Source organism: Dromiciops gliroides, chromosome 5 (genome assembly GCF_019393635.1).
Source record: "Dromiciops gliroides isolate mDroGli1 chromosome 5, mDroGli1.pri, whole genome shotgun sequence".
Taxonomy (NCBI): domain Eukaryota; kingdom Metazoa; phylum Chordata; class Mammalia; order Microbiotheria; family Microbiotheriidae; genus Dromiciops; species Dromiciops gliroides.
The window spans coordinates 28,158,012-28,182,472 of record NC_057865.1 but is presented as its reverse complement, the minus strand read 5'-3'; the positions used below and the strand labels follow the sequence as shown (position 1 = coordinate 28,182,472).

At 40.7% G+C, this 24,461-nt stretch overlaps 1 protein-coding gene across 2 annotated transcripts; it reads left to right on the top strand.

Moving 5' to 3' along the window:
* The first annotated feature begins 10,218 nt into the window (after positions 1–10,218).
* OXSM (3-oxoacyl-ACP synthase, mitochondrial) lies at positions 10,219–16,301 on the top strand. Of its 2 annotated transcripts, none has more exons than XM_043967272.1 (3): positions 10,219–10,359; positions 11,981–12,990; positions 14,653–16,301. In XM_043967272.1, exons 2-3 carry the CDS (start codon positions 12,011–12,013, stop codon positions 15,053–15,055), a joined length of 1,383 nt encoding a protein of 460 aa, XP_043823207.1. In that variant the 5' UTR covers positions 10,219–10,359; positions 11,981–12,010; the 3' UTR covers positions 15,056–16,301. The 2 variants fall into 2 exon arrangements, with proteins under 2 accessions (XP_043823207.1, XP_043823208.1); XM_043967273.1 differs by lacking the exon at positions 10,219–10,359 and adding an exon at positions 10,609–10,715.
* The last annotated feature ends 8,160 nt before the right edge of the window (positions 16,302–24,461 follow it).

The following is a 24,461-nucleotide window of genomic DNA, read 5'->3' as shown; positions in this document are numbered from 1 at the left end:
TACTAAAATCCTACTTAAATGCCTCCTCAAAGTTTAGATACTACCTTGGACTCTTGAAGCCTAGACTAGTAGAGTTCAAGGTATGACAAGTCCTACCAAAAGGACTTTATGTAAGGGCCTGGTTATAGACTATATGATTCTTTTCCATTGACCATCCCAGCTAAATACTGAGAGGATGATAACATTGTAATGTACTTATTCTTCAGTGTAACTCCTGTTCCACAGCCCATTGTATGGGACTCTCTCCTTATTGGCAGAGGTACATGTTTTTCCCTACCAGAGGGGTGGGATGAGGCATTGGGGAGAATGGTTCCAGCGTTCTTCAGTCCCTTACCAGACTCTTAGCTTAGAAATACCTCAGACACTTTTGGCTACCAGAAAGAAGATGGAAGAGGCCAAATTCCCTTCAGGTTGCTGAAGGGAAAGACTGGGAATACAGGAGAGAAACTGGCGATCTTCATCATGCCCCTATTTCCATCTTGCTATAATAGAGACTAGAAGTTTCCCCTAGGGTGAGATCCAGAACTCTCTATTAGTTAAGCTAAGTTATGCTACTTCCGAAAGGAGAGCTTGATATAACAGTAATTTTTGAAAACAACGTACACTATTAAGGAGGGGTTGTGATCTGTATCAGAGGAAGGACCAACTTCATTGGACTTATCTGTGATCTCATTTTTGTGGGCACCTCTTCCTAAGGTGCAAATTTCAACCTGTCCACTTCCTCTCATCCTGTATGATTTTTGTTCACATCTTTGCACAGATCTTTTACAGAGGATCCATTCAAATCATGTCAACAAGCCTTTATTAAGCACTTACTATGTGTCAGGCACTGAGCTAAGCACTAGGGTGCAAAGAAAGACAAAAACAGTCCCCACTCCCAAAGAGCTCAATGAGTATGTACAAATAAGCTATATACAGGAGATATATTGGAGATCATCACAGAGGGAGGAAACTAGCATTAAGGGGGATTGAGAAAGTATTCTTGAAGGAAATCGAGGAAGATAAAGAGAATTCCTGTACAGGAGACAGACAGTGAAAATGCATGTAGTCAAGCAATGGAGTTTGCTGTGTAAGGAATTGCAAGGAAAACAGTGTTATTGGATCATAGAGTACATTGGAAAGGGTGAAATGAAGTGGGGAGGGAATGAGATAGAAGAAGACTGGAGAGGCAGGAAGGGGCCAGACAGTGAAGAACTTTATAAGTCAAAGCGAAGATTTTATTTTTTGACATTGGAAATTAATAGGAAAACACTGAAGTTTAATGAACAAAGAGGTGACATGGTCATACCTGTGCATCTGAAAGATCAATATGATAGCTGATGGACTAGGAATAGGAGGGGATAGGAAGAGATAAGGCAACAAGACCAACTATCAGGCTATTGCAGTAGTCCAGGTATGAGGCGATATGGACCCACGCTAGAGTAACGAGAGGAGACCTAGATAAGGGAGGTTATGATGGTAGAATCGACATAACTTGGCAAATGATTACATTAGGGTAGCAAGAGAGAATCAGGAGTTGATAGCACCTAGGTTGTAAGCCTGTATGATGGAGAAGACAGTGGTGCCCTCCATGACAGTAATAGGGAAATTAGGAAGAGAGGAGGGTTTGGTGGGACAAATAATGAGCTTGATTTTGGACATGTTAGGCTCGAGATGAAACATTTAGTTTGAGATTTCCAATACACAGTTGGAGATATACATCTGGAAGCCATGAACGAGGTTAAGGCTAGATCCAATCCCCTGGATCCTTGCTCTTTCACTTCCCTGCTTTGTGGAAATTCCATGTAATTCACGAAACCATAGAAACAACTCATCTATGAATTGTCCAGTAAGTTATTTAATCCGTTCTGCCTTGTTCTAAAGTTTATTTAAAATTGCTTCTAAGTTTAAATCATTCAAAATTCATCACTCATGAAAATCCATTAAGATTTTTAGCAAGAAGCAGCCTCAATATTAGGATCACAGATGTAGGGCTGTAAGGGATCTTAAAAGTTAGGTGGTCAAAGCCCCTCAATCTTTAGAAATGAGAAAACTGTGACCAGAGAGATCAGGTGACCTGCCCAAGGCCACATAGTCAGTAAATGGCAGAACCAAGGTTTGAAGACTCAAGGTCTTCCTATTCCAAACCCAGCAATCTTTTCCCTGTGCAGTCAGGTTGTTCTTTCCTTTTTTCAACTCACATCTTTCTTTCCCTGTTTTTCATATTTGCCCCTTTTAGCCTTAGCGAAGACTGAGAAAAGTTGGTCATTATCCTCCAAATAGCAAATTTCCATAAACATGAAGATTACAACTGCTTCTCAATCTTTCTTTAACCGTTATTGTTTTGAGCTGCCAAAAAAAAATCTCAGTAAGGATCAGTACTGATTTGTGATTTCTAAGTTGTATTTGTATTTTTCTTGCTCTTCTTTAGTGAATCTCCTTTAAAGTTCATATTTATTAGTGGAAAATAGCGTTTTTAATGTTGTCACATGGTGGCACTATTGTTAAATTAGTGGAAAAACCTCCAGCTTTTGTCTTGTGCCCATATGGCTAAACAATTTTTTGATAAAGACTAATAAGTGAACCTCTACTGCCATACTATTTGTTTAATTTTAAGCTGTTTTGTCCACTTAAAAACATTAATGTCTGCATCAGAGACCACTAAATAGCAAAAGTGACAAGTTCTTCAGGAACAATAAGTGGTCATTGATATTCTGAACTCATGTGGAATCAATCACAAAATCAACAGATAATAGAATCATATACTTTTAGATCTAGAAGGGACCATAGAGACCATGTAATATTTATATTATCAAATGCCTACTGTATGCAAGATAACATGATATGTTCTGTGGACCGTGCAAGTAAATATAAGACATGATCCTTTCCCTATGAGAGTTTACACTCTTAAAAACTGTAAGGGAAAAACAGAAAAACCATAGGGAAAATATAATAACTGTGATAACAATCACATATTTGTGTAGTGATTTTCAATCTGAAAAATATCTTCAAATGCATTATTTCAGAAAACCCATATGCAAAAACTATAGTAATGTGGTAAAATAATGGAATTTGGCAGCCTGATTGGGATGGGCCACTCCTGGCCTGTCCTGAGTGACATATGCTGCTGATGTCAGGAGGAGAAACCACTCTTTGATTGAATCTGAAGGACCTCCTCTTTTGGAGGAGGGAGAGTAAACGCTCACTGAGGGGAGCGAACTTGCTTTCTGATGGTATGAGCTTTGGGAGCTGGCAGAAAGAGGTTCTTTCTTGGCAATTCTGTGGGCCCTGGCTGCAAAGCTGTTTCCCATTGAAGCCATGGATCCCAGGTGGTAAGTTAACATACGAGCTCTGCTCTTTTGAATTAGCTGAACTGGAAGCGAGTTTGGGGATTGCATAGACTTAGGTTAGAGTTAGGGGGATTATCTATTATTCTTTTTCCCTATTCCCTTGTCTTTGATTTTATTAATTTCACTGTTGTTGTTTATTTTATTCCCATTAATAAAACCTGATTCGTTTGTGGAAAAGAGACTGTTAGGCTCCTTTCTTATTGGCCTGGGAGAAATATCTAAAAAGGAGAGGTCCCTCATTATTTTGGGGACCCCAATATTACTGTGAGCCACCCAATTAACTCTTCCTAGATTAAATTTGGCCCTCACAGTATCAAATAACAAGAAAAATGACAATATAAGTGTAGCATTATAAGAGCAACTCCTCTAACTCACAATTATAGGTTTCATCCCATGAAGATGACTCACTCAGCCTCAAGGTACTCTGAGGTTTTAGATTTCTAAACATATAGCTCACAAGCATCCAACAATGTGTTTGAATCATCAGATATGACACAATTATTTCAATGCAAAAGCATTTACCAGAACACATAATAAGATAGTTTACACAGAATATTCCTCTCCCTCCTCTCTCTTGTGCCTTGGGTGTACTCTTCTGTCAACATACATACCTTCAATGGGGAAAGTGATAAAGTATGGAGAGTATGTGTCAAATAGGTCAAGTTACAGGTGGAAACAGATAGTAATACTATAATAGGGGGGCCTTTAATCTTCCCTTCTCAGAATTACATACATCCAGCAAAAAAATAAATAAGAAATTAAAGAGATGAACAGAATCTTAGGTAAGCTAGATATGATAGATAACTGGAGAAAAGTGAATGGGAATAGCGAGGAATATACCTTTTCTCAGCAGTACATGATGCTTTTACAAAAAAAAAAACCTGACCATTTATTAGGGCATAAAAACTTTATAATTATATGCAAAAAAGCAAAAATATTAAATGCATCCTTTTTAGATCACAATGCAATAAAATTATATTTAATAAGAGACCATAGGAACACAGATACTAATTGGAAACTAAACAACCTAATCTTAAAGAATGAGTGGGGGGGCAGCTAGGTGGCACACTGGATAGAGCACCGGCCCTGGAGTCAGGAGTACCTGAGTTCAAATCCGGCCTCAGACACTTAACACTTACTAGCTGTGTGATCCTGGGCAAGTCACTTAACCCCAATTGCCTCACTAAAAACAAACAAACAAACAAAAAAGAATGAGTGGGTTGGGGCAGCTAGGTGGCACAGTGGTTAGAACACCAGCCCTGGATTCCAGAGGACCTGAGTTCAAATCCAGCCCCAGACATTTAACACTTACTAGCTGTGTGACCCTGGGCAAGTCACTTAACCCCAATTGCCTCACAAAAAAAAAAAAAAAGGATGAGTGGGTTAAAGAACAAATCATAGAAACAATCAATAATTTCATTAAAGAGAATAATAATAATGAGATAACATACCAAAACTTATGGGATGGAGCAAAAGCAGTATTCAGAGGAAAATTTATATCTCTAAATGCTCACATCAATAAAATAGAGAAAGAACAGACCAACAAATTGGGTATGTAACTTAAAAAAAAACTAGAAAAAGAATAAATTAAAAATCCCCAATTAAACAGAGAATTGGAAATCCTAAAAATTAAAGGTGAAATTAATAACATTGAGTATAAGGAAACCATTGAATTAATAACTAAAACTAGGAATTGGTTTTATGAAAAAGTAATAAAATAAACAATTGGTTAATTCAATTTTTAAAAAGATGAAAATTAAGTCACTAGTTATTAAAAATGGACAGGGTGAATATACCACTAATGAAGATGAAATTAAAGCAATTATAAGATGTTATTTTGCTCAATTATATGTCAGTAAATTTAACAATTTAAACTAAATGGATTGATTGTGATGGGATACTACTGTGTTATAAAGAATGATGAGCTGGTTGATTTTAGAAAAACAGAAAGACCTGTATGAAATAATGAAGAGTAAAATGAGCAGAACCAAGAGAATTGTACACAGTAACAACAGTATTCTTCTGAAACCAACTTTGAATGACTAAGTCATTTTTAGTATCATAAATACTCGAATCATACACAAAGGACCAATGAAGGAAGATGCTATCCACATCCGGAGAAAGAACTGATAAATAGAAGTATGTATAATATGGTTTTACATATATACACACATTTCTGTCTAGTGGTAACCTCTAGGGTGGGGTGAGGAGGGAGGGAGAAAAAAAAATTAACAGTACACAGCTGGGGGCAGCTAGATGGCTCAGTGGATAAACCACTGGCCCTGGATTAAGGAGGACCTGAGTTCAAATTTGACCTCAGAAACTTGACACTTACTAGCTGTGTGACCCTGGGGAAGTCACTTAAACCCCATTGCCCTGCAAAAAACCCAAACCAAAACAACAAAAGTGCACAGCCCAGAACCAAAGAAAGCTTTAGAAGAAAGCACAGCAGGGCAGCTTTGAAAATGATGCATAGTATTTATTACATAGTTGAAAAAATAAACAGTTTAAAATGGAAATTCATGCTTTAAAACCTCTTTTATGTTGTCCTGTATACATAGAAATTTCCTTTTTGGTCTTTTTGTATTTAAGTTCAAAATGAATTTTTAAAAAACCCAACTTAATGTCTCTGCTGCAGCAGGGTTTCTGATGTCCTTTTTTTTAAAGATAAAAGTATTTTATTATTTTCCAGTTACACGTAAAGATAGTTTTCAACATTTGTTTTCATAAGATTTTTAGTTTCAAAATTTTTTCCCTCCTTCCTTTCCCTCTTCCCTCCCCAAGACAGAAAGCAATCTGATAGAGGTTATATATGTGCCATCACATTAAACATATTTCTGCATGTCATGTTGTGAAAGAAGAATCAGAACAAAAGGGAAAAACCTCAAAAAACAAACAAAAAAAAAAGGTAGAAACAATATGGTTCAATCTGCATTCAGAATCCACGGTTCTTTTTTTCTGGATGTGGAGAACATTTTCCATCATGAGTCTTTTGGAGTTGTCTTGGATCATTGTATTGCTGAGAAGAGTTAAGTCTATCACAGTTGATCATCACACAATGTTTCTGTTACTGTGTACAATGTTCTCCTGGTTCTGCTCATGTCACTCAGCAGGAGTCCACTTAAATCTTTCCAGGTTTTTCTGAAATCTGCCTGTTCATCATTTCTTACAGCACAATAGTATTCCATCACATTCATATACCACTACTTGTTCAGTGATTCCCCAATTGATGGACATTCCCTCGATTTCCAATGCTTTGCCACCACAAAGAGAGCTGCTATAAATATTTGTGTACACTTGGGTCCTTTTCCCCTTTTTTATTATCTCTTTGGGATACAGACCTAGTAGTGGTATTACTGTGTCAAAGAGTATGCAGTCCCATAACCCTTTAGTCACAGTTACAAATTGCTCTCCAGAATGACTGGATCTGCTGTCCTCTTGAGATGTCCCTGAACTGTTCCTTGCTGGGTAAAACCTCTTGGATGGGCAGACTGCTTAGCTGGGCTCCCTGGACCTGTTCTCTATAGAGCATCCAGTTCTGCACATTAGCTATAACCTCTGTTCTTCCAGTGTCTAATTTACTTGAAATTCTTGGCTAAGGCACTGTTATGCTCCTTCTAAAAGAACTGGAACCTCTAGTCAAGGACCAATGAAAAGGCCTTCCAATTCTGTTCTCTCCAGTTCTTAGCTCTGAGGCTAAAATTCTCCTTAAAACATCTCCTTAGTAACAGGACCCAGCTGCAGGTGCCAGCCTCTTTTTAATTCTAGATTCTTTTGACATGAAAGGTTGGGACTCAGGAAGCAACATCCTTGAATTCTCAGGATGTGTACAAACATATCTCCTGTTACCATGTGCTTCTCTGTCAACATACTGCTGCAGTACTGCCAGGGTTGAAGGAAATAACTATCTCTTCCTAATCTTGCTGCATTTGGTAAGAGGCCCAGGACTGTCCTCGGAACTTCCTTGAATTCAGTCCTTCCTCTAGAGCTGACTGCTAAGAGCTGACAGTATTCCTGCCTATATTGGGGTTGGTGAAAACTCCTGTTTTCTCACATCAGTGAAGATGCAGAAAGAGGGCACTAGGGCCATCCACAACAAGAAATGTTGGTTTGTTGTTTTTTTTTGTCTCTGCCAATCCTCAGCTGAAGCTACTCCAAAGTCTAATACCCTTATATACTGAAAAAGGGTCACTCAAAATTAAACACCCTATGGTTTGAGTGGATTATGGAAGGCTGATCAGGCATCCCCAAATCAACTCCTTCCCCATACTTAAGAAATAGCACAAGGCAATATATATTTACTAAATAAGTGGGTGTATGCTATGAATTGAGAGAAGGGAGATATAACTGCAATGAATGGGATTGGAAGACTTCATTGAGAAAAAGAGACTAGATGCCAGCAGTGGTTTAGATTACAGGAATGAGTAAGAAAAGGTTGAGAAATATATATTTCGGGGAACAGAGAGTAGACTAACTTGATTGGAATGGAAAGTTAGTAGAGTAGTACAATATATGGACATAGATTGTAAATTATCTGAATTCAATGCATTATTCATGAATTTTAACTTTATGCTATAGATAATACAATTTTATACTAACATAGCAGAGCATTTTCACCTATTCTAACTTATCTTAGAGATAAGGAAATGAAGGTCCAGAAAAACAAAGTCATTTATCCAAGGTCACAGAATTTATGTCATACTGTGCATGAAAATCCAGATCTCTGTAATCCTAGAAAGCAGTGAGATTTATATAGCTTTTTAAGTTTTTTCATAAAAGTATTTTATTATTTTCCAGTTACATATAGAGTTTTTGACATTTTTAATAAGATTTCTAGTTTCAAAATTTTCTCCCTCCCCCCCACAGTAAGCAATCATAGGTTATATTTGTTCAATCACATTAAACATATTTCTGCATTAGTCATGCTGTGAAAGAAGAATCAGTAGCTATTTAAATTTTGCAAAGCACTTTATAAATATTATCCCATTTTATCCTTACAACATGCTATTGTTATTTTACAGATTAAGAAACTGAGGTACAGAGAGGTTCAATGCCTAGAGTTACACAGCTAGTGTCTGAAGTGACATATGAATTCCAGTCTTCCTGATTTCAGGTCCAGTGAGATATCTGATTCACCATTTAGTTGGCATTATGGTACTGAATTGTTTTTCAGAGATATAGACTTTTACTGGCGAATTCTGGTCACATAGAATTATTGAAAATGCCACGACTCCCCCCCCCCCCCACACACAAGCAAGGGAATCAGAATCTGGAATGAAATGAAGTTGCTATTTGTCCATTCTCTGCTTCTTTTTCTTAATTGATTTGTCACTTCTTATCCAATATTATATTGTAATACAGCAAAGGAATATTACATCTATGTATGTTCTAGTGTTTCAGAATAAGTTTGTGAAGCATTGGGAAACCTGGGGGGGGAGGGGGGACCCAACACTATAGTTCTATGGCAAAACATTCTATAGAAGTAGTTCTCAAACTTTTTGGCCTCAGAACCACTTTACACTTAAAAACTACTGAAGACCCCTCAAAAAGCTTTTGTTTATGTGGGTTTTATCTGTCAATATTTACTGTTAGAAATTTTAAACATTTTAATATTATGATGAAAATAGTTTTGACCTCATGGACCCTTGAAAGGATGTCAGGGATATTGATCCACAGTCCACACTGAGACCCACTGATGTACAAGAACGTGTACAAGTAGCAGCGACACCTCCTATCCATTAATTTTTTTTTTTTTTTTTGGTGAGGCAATTGGGGTTAAGTGACTTGCCTAGATTCACACAGCTAGTGTTAAGTTCTTAGGCCGATTTTGAACTCAGGTCCTCCTGACTCCAGGGCTGGTGCTCTATCCACTGCGCCACCTAGCTGCCCCTTCTATCATTAAATTTAATCTACTTTTATAATCTTAAAATATAGCCATATAACCTCCTAATACGCCCGCTATCATGGAGCTCTACAGAATCCCTATAGTAAAGACCTCAGGGTGCTCCTTTGTGGATGCCATTTCATCAAGCCCAGAAACAATGCAGACTCCTGTATGAGATCCACAATCACACACAAAAATTTGGCATAACTATCCAGAGAGGAAAAATCAACTGGCTTAAGAATATCTATTGTCCAGATGATGCCGTAAGGTTGCCTGGATAACCCTTTGAGTTCATTTCTCTGTATGGGTATTTTTTTTTTTTTTTGGTGAGGCAATTGGGGTTAAGTGACTTGCCCAGGGTCACACAGCTAGTAAGTGTTAAGTGTCTGAGGCCGGATTTGAATCCAGGTACTCCTGACTCCAGGGCCGGTGCTCTATCCACTGCGCCACCTAGCTGCCCCCGAACGTATTCTCTTATGATCCCGGAAATCACCGGGCGTCTTCCCTAACAATGAGGCAGAGGAGGTGAAAGGGTAACCAACCAGGTAGGACGAAAGGAAGACCACACAGTGCGTCTTTAACGCCTTGCATAGGCGAAGCTTAGTAACCGACAGCTTGGTGCACTTAAATTTGGCATCAGTGGCCTTGGGTTCAAAACCTGACTGCTCCTTCTTTGGGACCTTGGACAATTTACTGAAACCCCGCGTGCCTCAGTTTCCTCGTTTGCAAAATGATGCCCGTCTTCGGGTCCTCTAAGGTTTGTTTCAATTTATGCTGCTATGCTTGATGAATTGAATCGGGTCGAATTATAGCTACCAGCTATTGTATTTAAAATAGAGTTTTTAAAAAAAGGGAAAAAAGGCCGCTCCAAGGGTTCCCCCCATCGCCCGAGCTGGCGGGGCCGCGTCTGACTGGGCCGCGGGACGCGCACGCGCAACGCTAGCGCAGGCGTGTATGACGTGGAATCACGCGACGCTTTCCCTTCCAAGGCGCAGGCCCTGAGAGAGGGTGTCCGGGAAGGGAGAGGAGGGCAAAGCCCCGCCCCCATCTCGCCATCAAGTAAGGGCGGAGTGGGGCGGGGTGGTGCGTACGCGTCATCCAAAGGAGGCAGGTTGTGGCTGCGCCGCAGCACGAGGCCGGACCCAGGTACCAGGAAACGTGCCCCTCTTTCGTCTCTGCTTTTCTCCCCCCTCTTAAAGGGGCTACCCTGAGACCCCCGCTCCCCTTCCGCCTCGGCCCAAAGGCGAGTCCAGCACGGGTGGCCTAGCCCCTGGAAGAGGCTTCCGGCAGCCATCATGCCTGTTACGCCTACGCTGAGAGCCTTTGTCTCCTCCGCGCAGGCGCCGGACGAGAACGGGTGGTACCTGACGTCATCAACCAGATCCCGCCCCATGACCTTAGTCGGGTTCCTTTTCAGACAGGCGTGGTCCGCTTTGTCTGTGGGAGAGGTGGTTGTTGGGAGGGTCTGGCTTCTGGGGTGTCCTCGGGCAGCCCTGGGGCAGGTGAGAAGGTTTTAAAACTGGTCTTAGGTTGAATTTCCTCACTTGGTAATTAACTAAATCAATCAAAATAATGGGTCCCTTCCCTAATTAAATGAATGAAAAACATATATAAAGGAATTGCAGAATAATTGGTGTTAGTCAACAGTAATAACAAAGAGGAATTCAGAAAATTTAGGTAAGAGGTGGCCTCTTCAAATGCGCCTGGTAGGAAACCTGGAGACCTAACTGATCATTTTAGTGCCTTCAGATTGCTGAATAACATGCTAGTTTCTGGGAGACATATCGTGTCTGCATAAGAGTTCAGGGGATTTACAGGCTAGTAGTAAACTTGATTTTTCAGTTCCTATTATGATTTTCTTGGTATGAGCAACTTCCTAGTTTGGAAACTCTCCACTCTTGTAAATGGGCAAATCACAGATAAATTATGGGATCTTAGGTCAGGAGCTAGGAGCGACTCCGGGTCATTTTAGAAAATTGCTTAGGGCATCAAAGGTTGAATGATTTGCTCATGGTCACTGAGATGAAGGATGCCAAAAAGCAGATGTCTTCACAGGCAGGTGTTTTTCACCTTTGTTGTATCATAGGCCTCATTGGTGTTTTGGTGAAGCCTGTGGATCCTGTTCTTAGAAGACTGTTTTTAAATGTATTGGTGGTGGTGGTTACTGTCCTTTGTTCTTGTAGAGGACCAAAATGACATCACTGTGCTGGGGTCAAGGTAAAATGGATAGGTGATGTCTTCTGATGGGCATAAATTGGATTTAAGTGAGGCAGAGTAGCACAAAGTTGTCAGCCTCACTGTCTCTTCCAGTCATTTAGATATATTAAAAAAAACTTCATAGGATGACAAACCAACTAAATTGAAATAGTTATAATGATATTTTTTAAAAGTTCATGGATCCCAGGTTAGGAACTCCTACTTTAAAGCTAGCCCTCCGTAAACTACACCATAATGCTCTAATAGGTAACCGTAGAGCAGCTTGGTGTGATAGATTGAAGACCTGTGTTCAAATGGTGCCTCTGATGCATACTAACTGTGACCATAAGCTTCATCTCCCAGAGTACCCCAGGCCACTTTCTCAGTTCAGGATGTGTGAATGTTTTAAAAATGCTGTAATAAGTGAATTAAACCCATAAAGGTGGTTTTTGAGGCAAGCTTCCTCATGGGGTTCCCTTAGCCAGTCACCTAAAGTACCACCTATCGACTATAGGTGCAACATGGCTTCAGAACAGCATCTTCTTCATGGTTTTGTTCTGGTCTGTTTCAGGGGTGAGCTTCCCATGTTCCCATCTCTACCATGTTGCCATACTGTTTTCAAGAGGTGATGAAAGCAACCCGCTGTGGCATTCCACACTCCAGATTACTGCCATGGTTAATTGGAACCCAGTCAAGGTTTTTGTGTACTGTGCTACAAACCAGACGGAGGCGAGTGGTGATCACTGGTATTGGATTAGTAACTCCTCTTGGGGTTGGAACTCAGTTGGTGTGGGATCGACTCATCCAGGGACAAAGTGGCATTGTTTCACTGGAGGGTGAGGAGTATAAGAATATCCCTTGCAAAGTCGCTGCCTATGTGCCCAAAGGGGCTGGTGAAGGCCAGTTTAATGAAGAAAACTTTGTGTCAAGATCAGAGACTAAATCTATGTCCTTTCCTACCATCTTGGCCATTGGAGCAGCAGAGTTAGCAATCAAAGATTCTGGTTGGCATCCTCAATCAGAAGCCGACCAAAGGAATGCTGGTGTGGCTATTGGTATGGGAATGGTTCCCCTGGAAGTGATTTCTGACACAGCTCTGATGCTTCAGACAAAAGGATACAACAAAGTCAGCCCGTTCTTTGTCCCTAAGATCCTGGTCAACATGGCAGCTGGTCAAGTCAGCATGCGTTACAAACTCAAAGGACCCAATCATGCCGTCTCAACTGCGTGCACCACGGGAGCACATGCTGTGGGAGATTCTTTTAGATTTATAGTGCATGGAGATGCCGATGTGATGGTGGCTGGAGGAACAGATGCCTGCATCAGCCCCTTGTCTCTGGCCGGATTTTGTAGGGCTCGGGCTCTGAGCACAAACTCTGATCCCAAGTTGGCTTGCCGCCCGTTCCATCCGAAGAGGGATGGCTTTGTAATGGGGGAGGGAGCCGCTGTCCTGGTGCTAGAAGAGCAGGAACACGCTGTTCAGAGAGGAGCCAGGATCTATGCAGAAATTCTGGGCTATGGACTTTCAGGGGATGCTGGCCATATAACGGCCCCTGATCCAGAAGGAGCGGGGGCTGTGAGGTAGAGCTTTCCACATTTGTTCTTCAACCACAACCTCTTCATTCTTCAGCATCTACCCCCAGGGCGGTGCCCAGAGAGGCCTCATATCCTTCCATGACCGTTCCATCAAAACTCACTTGTTTTCTGCCCCATACTTACTGGCCAGAGCTCTCTTTCTTTGTGACAGTAGATAGGTAATATGTTAATTGGATAAACCAATCCTTGATATTTCATTAGCCTTCCCACATAATATTATTCTGTAACTCAAGACAAAGACACTTAGAGACTTTGAAGTAGTCAGTGTTAAGGCTAAGTATGTCGTGTATGGAGGCAGGCTGGTGGGTGAGATGCTTTTGGCCATCTGGGTTGGGGCATAGAAGGGATTTCAGTATGTTTCACATCACTCCTCACAATGAGTTCTCAGGCTTCTTGCCAAGGCTACAGGCAGCCCCACCAAATCAGAAGGTGTTCAACAGGTGGTGAAGTCTTTGGCCAAAGAAGTTGGCTGGTTGTTTAACACAAATTAGAAAACATACTTGGAATATTAAGGGAAAGCTATGGGGAAAGCTCCAGATTATATTCTTTGCAACAGAGACGTTTAAAAAAAAATAGCTTCACTTTAGTTTTACTTTAGTAAATTTACTTTTCAGCTTTTGAGAATTACTTTACTATCTTCTATGAAGATTTTTTCCAAAAGTTACTTGAGAACCTGGCAGTCTATAGGCCAGATTATTTAGTGACCAAAACCGAAGGCTTTGAAGTCCCCAGGGATCTCCTTGATGTGGGTGTTTCCTCCATTCCTGCAGATTGTGCCTTTCAGGATCCAGAGTAGTTGTTAATAGTTCAGCGTCTGGAGCAGGAGGTCCCCAGTGGAGTACCCTGGAGATCTGTGCTTGGCCCTGACCTATTTTTAATGATTTTATCAATGACTTGGATAAAGGCAAAGATGGTGTGCTCTGCTCAGCGCTGAGCACAGTGCCTGGAACATCATAGGCACCAGATAATGCTTATTCCTTCTCTTCTTCTTTCCCTTCCTTCTAGACCTAGACAGAAATTCAATTTAGCTAGAACAGTTTCATAGAACTGGGACCTCAGAGGTCATTGAGACAATCCCTTCGTTTTACAGATTAGGAAACTGAGCACAAAGATGTTAAGTAATTTGTTTAAGGTCATACATATGTTACACACACACACATACACACACACACACACACACACGCATACACATACACATACATACTTTGGGCTAGGCCTTTAATTTCATAGGTGTGTAAGGAATTCCTGTTGTGTAAATTTCTTCCACCAATGCATTTTAATTTCCAGTCTTAGCTGCCTGGGGGACTGGAGATGAAGTGATGTGCCAGTCACATAGCCTGTCTGAGTCAGACACATGACTTTTGTCACTCATATTTTGTTAGGGATTGTTAAATCTAATTCTCTGGGTATAGGTGTAGGAAGATATCAGTAAGTCAATATGAAGGAATCTTACCATATATCCTAAAGACAAGGTGAGTTTCTAACCCAAATTTCTCTTCTCTAAAAAGATTACTAAAGGAGAATATCATTTTCACCACTATCAGATACAGATGCACATTTTGTGTTACTAATAAAAGTATTGGTCTAGACAGGGGACATTTATTCTTGATAATTTACCAAATGTAATGTTTTTCTTGAATTCATTAGATGTATGGCTGCTGCGATCAAAGATGCGGGCATCTCTCCTGAAGATGTGTCCTATGTCAACGCACATGCGACTTCCACACCTCTAGGAGATGCTGCTGAAAACAAGGCTGTCAAACAACTCTTTAAAGAGCACGCTCGTTCTCTTGCTATGTCTTCCACCAAGGGAGCAACAGGACATTTGTTAGGAGCAGCCGGAGCAGTGGAAGCTGCTTTTACTGCCCTGGCTTGTTACCATCGAACACTGCCACCTACGCTCAACTTGGACCGCTTAGAACCTGAGTTTGACCTCAATTATGTCCCAGTGACAGCCCAGGAGTGGAAAACAGCAAATAGACGCATTGGCCTGACCAACTCCTTTGGCTTTGGAGGGACGAATGCAACCCTCTGCATTTCTGGCATGTAGGTGTGTGTATTTTGTATGTCCATGAACACTGATGTATGCATGATGCCAGTGAAGATTAATTAGATAAAGAAATAATATACATGTGTGGATGAGCATATGGAGTCTCTCCTTGATGTTTCTGATTTGGGAACTTTCTGGTCCCATGTTTCAGATACCTACAGATACTCTTTCCTCTTTCATCTTCCATCTTATTTTCCCTTGAGCTGAAATCTGCATCCATGAAACTTGTACCCATTGACCTTAGTTCTACCTTCCAGAACCCCCAGCAGAAGACTCAGCCCTTTCCCACAGAATATCTGTATAAATATTTAAAGACAATTATCTAGATCTCCTTAGATTTTATTTTACCACAGCTGTTGCATGCTCTCCTTGAAATTAATAATGGGCTCTTCAACCATAAATTGCTCCTTGAAAGATGACATCAAATTAAATAGAATGCTATGGCAATTTAATTCTCTGGGAGCCACTTCATAATATATTTTGTTGGAAAATTAAATATTATTTATACCATTGTTGAGAACAGTTGTTTAAGTGGTAGTTAATGTTTTTAGAAACTGGTTAAAATATGTTTCCCAACTTGTTTCAAGTATCCTGAGATACTAAAGTTGTAGATAGTCCAAAATAAGAAATTTATTTGAAATTTTGGACCTTTAAGGATAGATATGAAGTTAACATATCATTTCCTTTCCAAAAGTTCAATCAATTAGACAGTTTTGGAGGCTATAGTAGGATTTTAGAAAGAAAAATCTGGAACTATGAATTCATTGAGAACTCCCATCTAATTCATCTCCCCAACCATTCTGCCACTTAGAGTCTTAGAGTTGCCTGGGACATGGAAAGGTGGAATGCTCAATGTCATGTAGCATGTGGCCCAGGCAGACCTTGAACCCAGGTCTTTCTGCCTGAAATTGGTGCTTTTATTTATTGTACCAAGCTTCTTCTCTTAGTAGAGACTAGACAAATAAGATTACCACTAGAAACATGTAAGGGGCAGGGACTGAGGGTAAAGAGAAATTGTAAAGATGTTGGGATTGTGTCCCTGGAAAATTTAAGATTACATGGAGATTCATTCATCCATTAAGTAAGTATTAAGTGCCTACTATGTGCCAGACACTGTGCCCAGCTGGGAATTCAAAGCCAAAATGGCCTAGTCCTGACCTTATGGAGTTTACATTCTTTTGGAGGATTATAATCAACTCATTTTAGAGGGATGAAGTTCAACTTTAAATAAAAAACACCCTTGAACAGTGTTCTGACTCATAGTCATATGGTATCGGCTTGAATGGCTAGCTACAGGGTCATGGAACTTGTTGCAATCCAAGCTCATTCCAGTACATTTTAAAATTTAAAAATTTTTTAAAAAAATTTTTGTTTTTTTGGTGGGGCAATGAGGGTTAAGTGACTTGCCAAGGGTCACACAGCTAGTTAAGTGTCAAGTGTCTGAGGCCGGATTTGAAATCAGGTCCTCCTGAATCCAGGGCTGGTGCTTTATCCACTGCGCCACCTAGCGGCCCCGATTCCAGTACATTTTTTACTTCTTTTGAACTGAAATCTCCATCCGTGCAGCTTCCACTCAATAATCTTAGTGCTGTCTTCTGAAGCCCGCAGAATAAATCTCAGCCCTAGTCCTCAAAATGTTTAAAGATTATTATCTTGTTCTGAAGTTGTTTTCTAGGATAGACATTTTTCAACTTCTCTTTATAATTCCATGACCAGAAACAACCACATGCTAGCGGATCTCTTTCGGACACACTTTTTAAAATATCCCTCAAAAGGGTGCACAGTAGAGCAGGACTAGACCTCACTCAGCCTGAGACTATTTGAGTGAATGAATGAATGAAGCCTTTATTAAGTGCTCTTGTTTGTCCAGGACATTGGAGAGGTGATTTCATGACCTTCACTGAATTGGATGTGAGTGAGGAATCACTCCTCCAGAGCTGTCTCGGTCCGATGGCAAGATACACATCAGGACAACTGGAAATGTCCCTGGATGTTTGAGGCAATTTGGGTTAAGTGACTTGCCCAGGGTCATACAGCTAGCAAGTGTCTGAGGTGAGATTTGAACTCATGCCCATAGTTCCAAAGACTTTGGTGACAAGAACTTTTTTTTTTTCTGGGTCTATGGTAGCTGTGGCTGCAGGCCCTGCGGGAGCAGTGGCCAGGCTGCATCTTGGTATAAGATGATGGCAGAGAGCACTGGCATTGAAGCATTGCCATTCCAAGGTTCTTGGGTTTGGGGTTCCTGGGCTTTCTCCATCAGGGTCTGAGGGGAGATGGTGGTGGTCAAGGTGGTGGTGGCTGGCCCTGTTTTCCTGGCATGTGCTGCCTCCTGGCTCTTCCTTATGGTGCTTTTCTGCTTCAGTAAGACTGGCCTGCCTGCCCACGTTTGCCTTGCCATATATCTATTAAGGTAGCCAAAGATTACATTAGAGTTGGTTGGTTTGATTTTAAATAGCCATTTCACAAAGCTGACTTGATAAAACTAAAATTCCAGCTTTACGTGATACGTATTGCTGTTAGGCCAGGTCTCCCTCACTCAGCACATGTGCAATTAAAATCTCAAACTACATGGGGGACTTTAAATTTAATTGTGTTAAATTTAATCCTAATACCATGCATTGATCCCGCTGATCACAATCTTTTTGTATCTTGGTTTTGACATTTGGAATGTTAGCTCTCTCTTTCTCTAAACTTTGTGTGGTTTACAAATCTGAATGCCTGTGTTGTATATCTTCATTTAAGTCATCGAGAGAAAATGGCAATTAGGCAGGATGGGGCAAAATATCCAACCCTTGAGGACTTTAGATTTAACTTTAGAATGACGTTGATGTATTAATTAATACTCTTTAAGTAAGGTTGATCAACCACATTCTAATTCTACTAACCATCTGCTCACATCTTTCCATCATGATCCCTAAGTAATCATGCAAGATCATCAACTATCTGGTAAAAATCAAGATACATTGTGAGCTATAGCCTAGCTTCTTAAACTATGGGTCACAACCCCGTCACGGGTCCTGTAACTGAATGTGGGGTTTGCTGCAGCCTTGGTTCTGAACATACAATATGTCAACTTCGCACTGCTTATGCCCTCACAGGGTCACGTAAAAATTTCTTGGGGGGACAAGGGGTTGAGAGTAGAAAAAGTTTAAGAAGCCCTGATCTATAGTATGTCTTGATTCAGTGACTTTAACTTAAAATAATGTAATTCGTTTAGCATGGCCTGTTCTAATGAAACCCATGATGATTCCTAGGGAGTTGTAGATAAAGCAGAGATCTTTAAGGAAATGTATGAGTCAAAGCTCAGAGAAGATGAAACGAATGGGGATTGTGGAAATGAGTGATCACAGAATCCAAGAGCCAGAAGGAAAGATCTGCTCCAATGTGAAGTTGACTAAGAACCCTTCCCAACATGTGGTCCATTTCTCCTCTGCTCCTGGTGAGAGGGGCCTACAGCCTCTTGAAGCTGCCCATTTAATTCTAGGAAGCTCTCGTTCTTAAGAAGTTTTCCCTTTCACCAAGCCTTAATCAGCTTCCAAGACTGCCACCCATTGTTCCAACCTCTGTCTTTGGGGGACAACCAATAAAGTCCCCACCATAACCCATTAAATATTTGGAGACAACTGTCATGTTCCCTGGCCTCACTCCGTCCCCAGCTCCTCTCTTCTGCAGGCTGAACCTCCCTATTTCTTTCTTTCTCTCTCTCTCTCTTTCTTTCTTTTTCTTTCTCTCTTTCCTTCTTTTTCTTTCTTCTTTCCTTCCTTCCTTCCTTCTTTCCTTTTTCTTTCTTTTTTTTTTTGCAGGGAAATGAGGGTTAAGTGACTTTCCCAGGGTCACATCTACTAAATCATGTCAAGTGTCTAAGGCTGGATTTGAACTCAGGTCTTCCTGAATCCAGAGCCAATGCTTTATCTACTGTGTCACCTAGCTTCCCCTGAACTTCCCTATTTCTAACAAAAGATGTTCATTAGCATGGTTTCCACCCTTCTTAGCATGGGCCATTATATTCTGGAATTCTGCTCTTTGTCAATGACCTCCTGAAAATGTCATGCCCAGAATTGGATCTGATTATCTAGATGTGATCTGACCAGGGGAGAGTGGAAATGCCACCCTCCTCCTTCATTGTATCCTTTAAAACAAGGGGTCCTCTTCTCTCTGTAGTGAGAGACAGGTGTCTTCAGGTGTGAACCAAAGAGGAATTGAAGGGATTAGGGAGCTGAAGGCTCAAGGGGACCGCCATCTGGTGGACAACTCAGATATTGTAGCCTTTTGTGAATAACAGTGACACGTGATCTTTCTGTTGCAGGTTTAAGGATTGGTAGTACTATTAGTAGCACTTTACAAATATTATCTCAGTTTGTCTTCACCCTTGACCCCCTTTTAAGTTTAATCTGAATCATTAACATTTTCTATATTACTTTATTAAGTCTAGACAATGAACAAAACGATAAATCAAGGCCTGATTTGTAGTGTTTGCAGATTACCTAGATGTAAAGAAATGCTCACACTGAGAATTTAGCAATCAGTTCTCCAGTATGAGCTGGTTCCACCACAGCCCTGGGTGTGCTGAACACTGTATATGGAGTTAGGGGATTGGAGTTCAAATCCTAGCTCTTGTTTATTACCTGTGTGGCTTTGGGTAAGTTACCCTCAGAAAGACCCAGGCTCATCATCCATTTAAACAGACAGACAGACAAACAGTGGATCTCTAGGGCTCTTCCCAACTCTGAATTTCTTGACTTAGGGGCTAGAGACTGTGAGCCTTGATGGTTGATTGGTTACATGCAATTACTTCACATGTCAACCAGGCTTTGAACTTACAGCCTAAAGAGAAAGGGTCCTGAGATGCTCCCTAGGAGTGTCAATAAGGTGCAGCCGGAGGTGTTTTGAGAAGCCAGGTAGGTCATCCACTATGAAAATTGCTTTAACCCTTCAAAATGCATTGTCTTCAGAAACTCCGTTGTCAGATAATCATTCCCTTTTGCATCATGCTGAGAAAACTGTCGATACAAAATTAGACCCTTGAATTTTAGCCTTGGATGAGCAGAGGTAAGATCTGCTGTCCAAAGTGAAACACCAGGGCAGCTGGAAAGTGATTTAATCAATTTATTATTTATTTATTTAAAATAATATTTGACTGCTTATAAAACAATTTTTTGGGGGGCAGGGCAATGGGGGTTAAGTGACTTGCCCAGGGTCACACAGCTAGTAAGTGTCAAGTGTCTGAGGCTGGATTTGAACTCAGGTACTCCTGACTCCAGGGCCAGTGCTTTATCCACTGTGCCACCTAGCTGCCCCTAAAACCAATTTTTAACATTTCTTGTGTTTTTCTTTTTTTTAGGTTTTGAGTTTCATAATTCTATCCATGCCTCCCCCCACACGAGATGGCAGGCAATCTGAAATGGGTTATACATGTACAATCATATAAAACATTTCTATATTAGTTATTTTGTGGAAGACAACTTGAAAAAGGAAGGAAGGAAGGAAATAAATGAAAAATAGTATGCTTTGGTCTGTGTTCAGATACCACCAGTTTTTTCTTTGGAGGTGGATGGCATTTTTCATCATGAGATCTTCGGCATTGTCTTGGATCATTGTATTGCTGAGAATAGCCAAGTCATTCACAGTTGTTCACCGTGTAATATTGCTGTTACTGTGTACAGTGTTTTCCTGGTTCTGTTCACTTCACTCTGTATTAGTTCATGTAAATCTTTACAGGTTTTTCTGAAATCATCCTGCTCGTCATATCTTATAGCACAATAATATTCCATTACATTCATATACTATAACTTGTTCAGCCATTCTCCAATTAATGGACATCCCTTCAATTTCCAATTCTTTGTCACTACAAAAAGAACTGTTGCAAATATTTTTTCTACAAATTGGTATCTCTCTCCCACTTTTATATCTTTGGGATATAGATATCAGTGGTATTGCTGGATTAAATGGTATGTACAGTTTGATTGCCCTTTGGGTGTAGTTCCAAATTGCTATCCACAATGGTTGGATCAGTTCACAACTCCAGTTTTCCCACATTGCCTCCAACATTTATGATTTATCATTGTCATATTAGCCATTTTGATAAGTGTGAGGTGGTACATCAGAGCTGTTTTAATTTCCATTTCTCTAATCAATAGTGATTTAGAGCAATTTTTTTCATATGACTATAGATAGCTTTGATTTTTTCATCTGCAAACTGCCTGTTCATATCCTTTGACCATTTATCAATTGGGGAATGACTTTAGGGTTTTCCTATTCTTTCAGAGACACTTGTTTATTCCAATTATTGTATTCTTATAAATTTGACTCAGTTCTCTAGTATTTGAGAAATGGGACCTTTATCAGAGATACTTGCTGTAAAATATTTTTGGAAAGAGATTTATAATAATATACTAAAAAGGCTTTAAGAGGATAAATAGAGATAGAATCTAGGCATTTGCTCTGTTGGCACTAATAAGAGCCTCTCATTTTGCTGTCGTCTTGGCACTGTAGGCCCAGATTCTTCCCATTTTCTCATGTTTCTTTCCCTCCCCTTCACTCCCTTCTTCTTTCACAGGTCTCATATTTTGTGATGACTGAACTGTTACTAAGACCAAAGTTTAAATCCTTCCTCACATACCCACCATCTGTGTGACCCTGAACAACACACGTAATCTCTCATGGGCTATTTCCTGCTAGCTTCTATCTCTCAGGGATGTTGCAAGGATACTAATATTTGTAAAGTGCTTTGCAAGCCTTAAGTCATCATATAAATACTAGTGGTGAATATAATCTCTACTTCTCCATCTACACTATCTTTCCTTCATTGATATTATTTAGTGAGTAACTTATCCAAAGCTGGGTGTCAAGGCATCTAAAGTTTGTAGCTCCCTATGCGCAACATTCAGGGGGTGCAAATGGAAGACTTAAATTATTTTTATAAGTGCACATTTTTTGCTGTCAAAAGAAATGGCAGAGTTTGGAAGAGGAATGTTTGGGGTGAAGTTTGTTTTGGGACATGTTGAGATTGAGAAACTGCTAGGATATCCAGAGTGGACTGAAGCTCAGGGACTAGACATATAGATCAGGGAGTCATCTGCACAGGGATGATAATTAAATCCATGAAAATGATGAGGTCACCAAGAGTGCTGAAGTCCTGAAAACAATATATATATATATATATACATATATATATATATATACATATATATATATATATACATATATATATATATATATATATTTTTGGTAGGGCAGTGGGGGTTAAGTGACTTGCCCAAGGTCACACAGCTAGTAAGTGTCAAGTGTCTGAGGCCGGATTTGAACTCAGGTCCTCCTGAATCCAGGGCCGGTGCTCTATCTACTGCGCCACCTGGCCGCCCCCTCCTGAAAACAATCTTTACCTGCTTTCCATGTTGGCTGTGGGCAAGAGTGATTGGGTCTCCTGTAGAGAAGAAACAACTAAGGCATCATCAAGGAAGGGCTGAAGCTGGCTGGGGGGTGGGGTGGCAGGTTGCCCCACTCTCTGTCCTGCCCCAAAGTCTTCTTCCACAGGCTTATTTTAGGTGCCTAGAATGGCCTTTGGCAGACCCAAAGAGTCAGAAGCCCTGGGATTTTCCCCTCCCCTGCAGATGGAAGGAGAGTCAGGTTCTACTCCGTGTGCGTATTTTAGCTGATTTCAAGTGATGACACGATCACTGCTACTTGTCTTTTTTCTTGACCACAAATCCCACACTGGAAGGGACTTCAAAGGCCACCTAGCCCAACCCCTTCACTTTACAGGTGAGGAAACTGAGGCACAGGGAGATGACCTTTCTGAGGTCAGACACCGAGTAAGTATAACTGTGCGGGTATTCAGTGTGTCAGGTAAGAGGCCTGCAGCCTGCCGTATCTTTAAGCTTTCCTGGGGCCTGAGAAGAGGAGGCTGACCATTCCCTGCTCTCCCTCTCTTGTAATATTGTGTCTTTCAGTGGCTCAGGTCGCCTGTTCCTAAAAGGAAACGAAGCTGATTAAACCTGAGCCGAGTGACATTCAGGGCAATCGCAGCAGTAGTTTTCTAGATTTACCAATAATTTTGATTTGGTAAAGACTTAGCCAGTAGAAAATTAGAAATTTTAATGAGGGGTCTCATTAACTGTTATTTACAAATAATTGGGTTATAATCTAATCAAAGGAGCTTGGCAGAGTAATTCCTGTTTCCATTTTCAGAAGTAATTATTATTTGGTGTTTATCTAACATGGTGGGTTTTTTTAATGCTTCCAATTATTTTTTTGCTCATTATTCTTTGAACTACCTCAAAGGGTTTTCACAACATGTTAATCTCTCTTTCACACATGGGAAAAGCAGGGCAATCCTTGTGTAAACACCCGAGTGGTGTTGTGTTAACAACACTGTAACATTTCCTCCAGCCGGGACCTGTGCTCCCCCCAAGGCCACATCTCTGATATCATACTCACCCTTCTCAACACACACAGTCTTTGCCAAGATGGGTCCATCTGAGTGATGGGGCCCTGGGCATGTCTTCATTTGGCCGAGTCTCTGTGTTTCATACACATGGACACAAACGACCTATTCTGTCATCAGTGTTCATTTGCTGCCCTCAGACCTTTCATTCTCTTCCTCGGAATCCCTTAAAAACATCTTTTGCTTTGCTTCTTTTTTAAGATATTTTTTCCCTCTCTCAACCTTTTTACTCCTGACCTCCATTCAAAAAGTCCAAGATCAGAAGGGCTTGGAGGTCGGTTGAGGATGGTTGGCTTGAAGGAGAGAACTCAGGGGATGGAAGAGACTCTTGAGCTTTCACAGTGTTGGAAGCGCTCTTGTACAGAAAGACAGACCTGACCTGCAGTGCTTGGCCCTGAGGTAGAGTCAATGAGATCAGATGTATGCAGAGCGGCTCACAAACCTTAAAGCGCCTGAAAGATCTCAGCTACCACTATTCCTAGTTCTCATTTTTATATATTGGTGAATGATGCATTTATGTTGACTTTTACCTCAGTTCTGTTACCTGTGAAACGGGAGTGTTGGATTAGTTAACGTTCAAAGCTCCTTCCAACTCTAGCATTGAACTTCTATGGGCAGATGTTGTACCCCTCCTATATTCATTTATTTTTTCCACCTTTTGGGAACATATCATTCTTCACCAGGCCTGTGCCAAGGGATTGACCTCTCTAGATCCTGCCTGTATGAACTTGGACATGTCACTTAACCCCTAAGGGCTCCAAACAAAACTCTAAGACGTAAGATGTGGGGAAGATGCTAAACCTGCATTGATAGAGGGAGTTTCATTACCTGGGAGTTCCCAACACCAATGAAATCACAAGTTCAGTTCCTTTCCCTATCCCTATCAATTTGCACAGTGCCATGCTCATTATTAATGATCATAATTATATAGCATTTATCTAGTACCCTGAGATCATAGATGTA

Coding starts and splice junctions, on each gene's coding strand:
- OXSM (XM_043967272.1), top strand. CDS start 12,011: ATGTTGCCATACTGTTTTCAAGAGGTGATGAAAGCAACCCGCTGTGGC. Junction 12,991..14,652: donor GAAGGAGCGGGGGCTGTGAG/GTAGAGCTTTCC, acceptor TGAATTCATTAG/ATGTATGGCTGCTGCGATCA.